Genomic DNA, 4627 nt, shown 5'->3' with positions numbered 1-4627 from the left:
ATAATAATAATAATAATAAATAAATAAATAAATAAATCGTGTAATACACAATAAGGAAAAAAATATTTAAAAAAAATTAAACTATTAAATTTTTTTTGAAAAGTATCCAAAGATATATAGTAAATCCGCCGGTGTTGCAGCGTAGCAAGATTGCAATTGACAATATTTTTTGGTGGTAGAGTATGCAACTACATACTGAAAAATAAGTTTGTAGGTGATGTTCGACAAGATAGCAGAGGTGGAATAAAAAGCTTTCTCTTTATGTTTGACCTTTGTTATTATTTATGATTCAACGTTTTTCGATCATTTTTAATTGAGCGTGCTTTGAGTTTAAAACATGTATTCATGAATATAATAAACTCATTGTTACAGAAATCTATGTTATAGTCAAATAACATCCATTCCGTGTTGTTTTTATAAGCAAATTATTGTATTTTGTCTCGATTATTCTATGCAAATCATGACGAAAAAAGAACCGTTTGCGACGTATTTAAAAACCAAAAGAAAATAATATTATTTTGTATATTTGAATATTATTATTTTGTGTGTTTTTATACTCGCTGAAAACAAGAAAGTCAATAAATAAATGAGAATAGACTTCTTATACAGCCAATACTTTTCCTTTTTTCCCTTTAGTTTAAATCAAGAATGCTTTTAATTTGGATTTCAGAATATTTCACATCTTTAATTTAAATTTTCTGCTTATTTCTGCCAACTTTATGCATGAAAAAAGGTCTAAATGCAATGCATGAATTCCCTCTACATCATTCGAAATTCATCCCTCTTGAGTTTTGAATACAAATGAGAATTATGTTTATTTTAAATAGAATAATAAATAACAGAAACTAATTTAGAATATCACGCAACGTTTGCTTTTTCGAATTTTAGTTTTGGTAAAGATCGATTCAGTTATAAAGTATTCATGAAAAATAAACAATATATGGAAACAGATATGGAAACTAAAAAAAAAAAAAAAGTAATATATCACTCAATATCAACAAAACTTTCCAAAAATAAACACATGGTCATGAAGTTGTCACGCACGAGTCACGTGACTCGGTGGTGTTTTTCATTGACATACATGACTTACAGACCCAACAACCTCCTATAATACACACCCTTTCTTCTTCTTCCCTTTCCATTTCATTCAATTCTAAAGAGAGAGAAAGAGAGAATGGGATCCGATGTAGAATCCGACCCGATCTCCATACCAAAGCTCCAGCTCTTTTCCATGGCACTACCACGCCTCACTGAACCATCTGGTATGCTAACGCCACCGCTTCAAACCTCAGCTTCCGTTCCCTTCCGGTGGGAAGAACAGCCAGGTAAGCCACGACCTTGCACCGACCTCATCCTCCACCCCACCACCACCACCGTCAACAGATGCCTGGAGCTTCCTCCAAGACTAACAATGGTAGAATCCAACATTATTACCAAAACACCCTCACCCACCACCGTCCTCGACGGTCCAGGAGATACCGGTGGCGGTGGCAATGGCAAATCCATATTTTCGTCGTCTTCCTTCAGATTCGCGAGGGAACGACGTCGCAAAGGGCAAAGACAGGGTTCATTTGACAGTAACTGTAGCGGTGGTTGGAGTCCCACCGACGATAGCTCCGGCGGTGGACATCAGCTGCTGCTTCCAGCTGGCGACAAACAAGAACAGCAGAAGGTTGGTAGAGGTCTTTTTGGATCCTTCAGGTTAAGGGGAAGCCATAAACCTAAGGATGTGAAGGATAGTTTTGTAATTTCACCATCTTCAGTGTATTCAATGGACACAGTTTTTTTGGAGAAGAAAGGGAAAAGGATGAGAAGAAATTCAAGCCTGTCAAAACTCACCAGGTCACACTTTTGGGTAAGCAATACAGCCACAGTTCTATTTTTCTATGTACAACGTTTACTGCATGACGTACAAGTAGACATTGCATGAAAGTCGAACTGTAGAAAAATAAAAATATTTCTAATAAAGATAATTATTAGGTTAATAAAGTTTTGTGATAATAAATAAGTAAATAAAAAGGTTTGATTTTTATGTTTAATTAGTAAAAAAAAAGCAGTTAGTGCATGATTAGGTAGGGAATGATTAGTTGTAAAACGTTTCATTCTTTTGATTTAAACTAAAGTTTAAACATAATTAGCGGACATTTGTAATTTGTAGTTTATAGTATACTTTAGACATTTGAGTCCCGAGTTTTACTTGCCCGGTTCGATTTAATTCAATAAAGTAGACCCGGTCCAAATAATGGTGAAGTGGACCCCTTTAAAAGAGTAAGTTTCAGATTATGAAACGTCAATCGTAATCGCTGGCAAGTGGCAGCAGCAGGGGATGTACGCCACTAGTTACTAGTTAGCAAACATTTTCATATTTAGTCCCTTAGTTATATTGTTACTCACATATTTCGTCCTTGAACAAAAAGAAAGTAATTTATTAGTTATGTGTTATGCCTTGTGTTGTGTTGTGTTTGTACAGACAGCAATATATGAAGTAATTTATTAGTTATGTGTTATGCCTTGTGTTGTGTTTGTACAGACAGCAATATATGAAGGATTTAAGCAAGTAGTGCCATGGAAGAAGAAACACAAGAAGGAAAGCTTTCATGTATGAGAACATTTGTGTTGAGATCGATGTTTGTATTGGATTTTGATGCAAAACGTGTATGTATAATTATCGCCATCATCTTTATTTTATATGTGTTACAAGAAATTAACAGTATCAAGTACCAAGATATGTCCATTGTTCTTTTGCATTTTGTTGGTAGGACTTGTGTTTGATCACGAGTGTAGTTAAAGTTAATGCATGTACGGATGTACCTCCATGATATAAATACTAATCATTTGAGATTTAAGTAATCTTAAATATAGTGGTGATCATGTTCCAATCATACAAACTTCAATAAGGTATTTTGTTGTGATTTAAGACAACTTGTGGAAGGCCCAACCTAAGAGGGGTCATCCTTATTGGTTTAGAATTTAGTTGTCGGGACAGGTTCTAAAGGATGTTGATTAATCAGTTAAAAAACTGGGTTTTTGGTCATATCCAACCAGAAATATAGTGGTTTTTATTTTGAAAAAAAAAATGTTTGTTTATAATGACATGATTGTAGTGGTTAGGACTTAAGAAACGATTTTTAGGCCATTGTTGACCATTGAGTCTCTCTTAGTTGTATAAATAGTTTTGATTTCATTTAGTATATATAACACATTTAAAAAACGATCTTGAATCACTAATTCTTGATAAAGTATGTGTCTTGAGTTCTAGAGATTGTGATCTTGATTTTAACTTTCGTAATCTCGTCTCAATTTTTTGGGTAACTTTATATTTTCGTATTCCATATTTTGTTTGTAGTTCTTCCAAAAAAAATGGTATCAAATCAATGTAATTTTGGAAATTTTCAGTTTCAACCTTCGGTCGGGGTTCTCACATACCAACCATGTTGTCAAAATATTACCATGCAACAAATCATAGATATTTATGAGCATTTATTTTATCAAAATGTCAACGGATGCAATAAAAGCATGTTGCAAAAAAATATAACGAATTTTTCGAATAACAATGAAATTCGATAACGAGTCAATGAGTCATCACACCTAGAAAGGCTAAATGGGGCTAGGGCACGTTCATATTAGTTCAAAAGAAGCAATTTTTGGACTTTCCACAATAATTTGATTGTGAATTCGTTCTTTTTCCAAAACTCTTTTAACTTATTTTTTAAAAACCATTTCTTTGTGGAAAACTTTTAATCCCTCGATTAGAGACCAAACCCCACCGAATTTGTGTCCGAATCCCACCAACCATGACTATGATACCAACTTGTAACGTCCTAAATTTCGAGTCCAAAAATTTCATTTTAATTAAGTGAATATAAGAACTTTCATAAGAAAACTACGTAAAAATATATCATTTCGTAAATCAATATATCATGTCTGAAAACTCAAATCATAAAATAGTAACATGTCAGAGTACAATCTCAGAATATCTCAAATGCGGAAAACCAATACGTGTGTATGATGTGTTGCTACCGCGTCAGCTCCTTTCCTTTCGTTGAAGAGGTACCTGAAACAAATATTATAAACTGTAAGCACGAAGCTTAGTGAGTTTCCCCCATCGTACCACATATTATACAACCACATAACACACACACACACATATATATATATATATATATATATATATATATATATATATATATATATATATATATATATATATATATATATATTGTCAGGTATATCTGGGTGCCCGACCTACCCCTTCGGTATTGTCGATCGGATACTGCCTAGCATATCTGGGTGTCGGCCTCCCATTCGGTCCTGTCGACCGGATACTGCCTAGCTGGGTGTTGGTCTCCCTTTCGGTCCTATCGACCGGATACTGCCTAGCATATCTGGGTGTTGGCCTCCCCTTCGGTCCTGTCGACCGGATACTGGGGACTATTTCACCCCTCTACTACTACCACATAACATGTATCACATAATCATATTCTATCTAGTATGACTAGGTATGACTACCCCTCTTCGGCCCTATCGACCGAAAATCTTGGGGACTATCTCCCCTCCTGCTACTGGCATATGACATCATATCATACTGGCAGATAGCATATCAGGTAGTAGTAAACCTAGATGAATA

General features: G+C 34.6%; 1 protein-coding gene across 1 annotated transcript; it reads left to right on the top strand.

Moving 5' to 3' along the window:
* Positions 1–1099: 1099 nt before the first annotated feature.
* LOC145041649 (uncharacterized protein At4g00950) lies at positions 1100–2850 on the top strand. The gene is made up of 2 exons (XM_078989789.1): positions 1100–1855; positions 2531–2850. The coding sequence occupies exons 1-2, from the start codon at positions 1175–1177 to the stop codon at positions 2603–2605; spliced, it is 756 nt and encodes a 251-aa protein (XP_078845915.1). The 5' UTR covers positions 1100–1174; the 3' UTR covers positions 2606–2850.
* Positions 2851–4627: the final 1777 nt, after the last annotated feature.

Source organism: Lactuca saligna, chromosome 4 (assembly GCF_052625555.1).
Source record: "Lactuca saligna cultivar CGN05327 chromosome 4, ASM5262555v1, whole genome shotgun sequence".
NCBI lineage: Eukaryota > Viridiplantae > Streptophyta > Magnoliopsida > Asterales > Asteraceae > Lactuca > Lactuca saligna.
Note: the sequence above shows the minus strand (reverse complement) of the source record. Positions and strands in the feature narration are given on the sequence as shown.

Coding starts and splice junctions, on each gene's coding strand:
- LOC145041649 (XM_078989789.1), top strand. CDS start 1,175: ATGGGATCCGATGTAGAATCCGACCCGATCTCCATACCAAAGCTCCAG. Junction 1,856..2,530: donor TCACCAGGTCACACTTTTGG/GTAAGCAATACA, acceptor GTGTTTGTACAG/ACAGCAATATATGAAGGATT.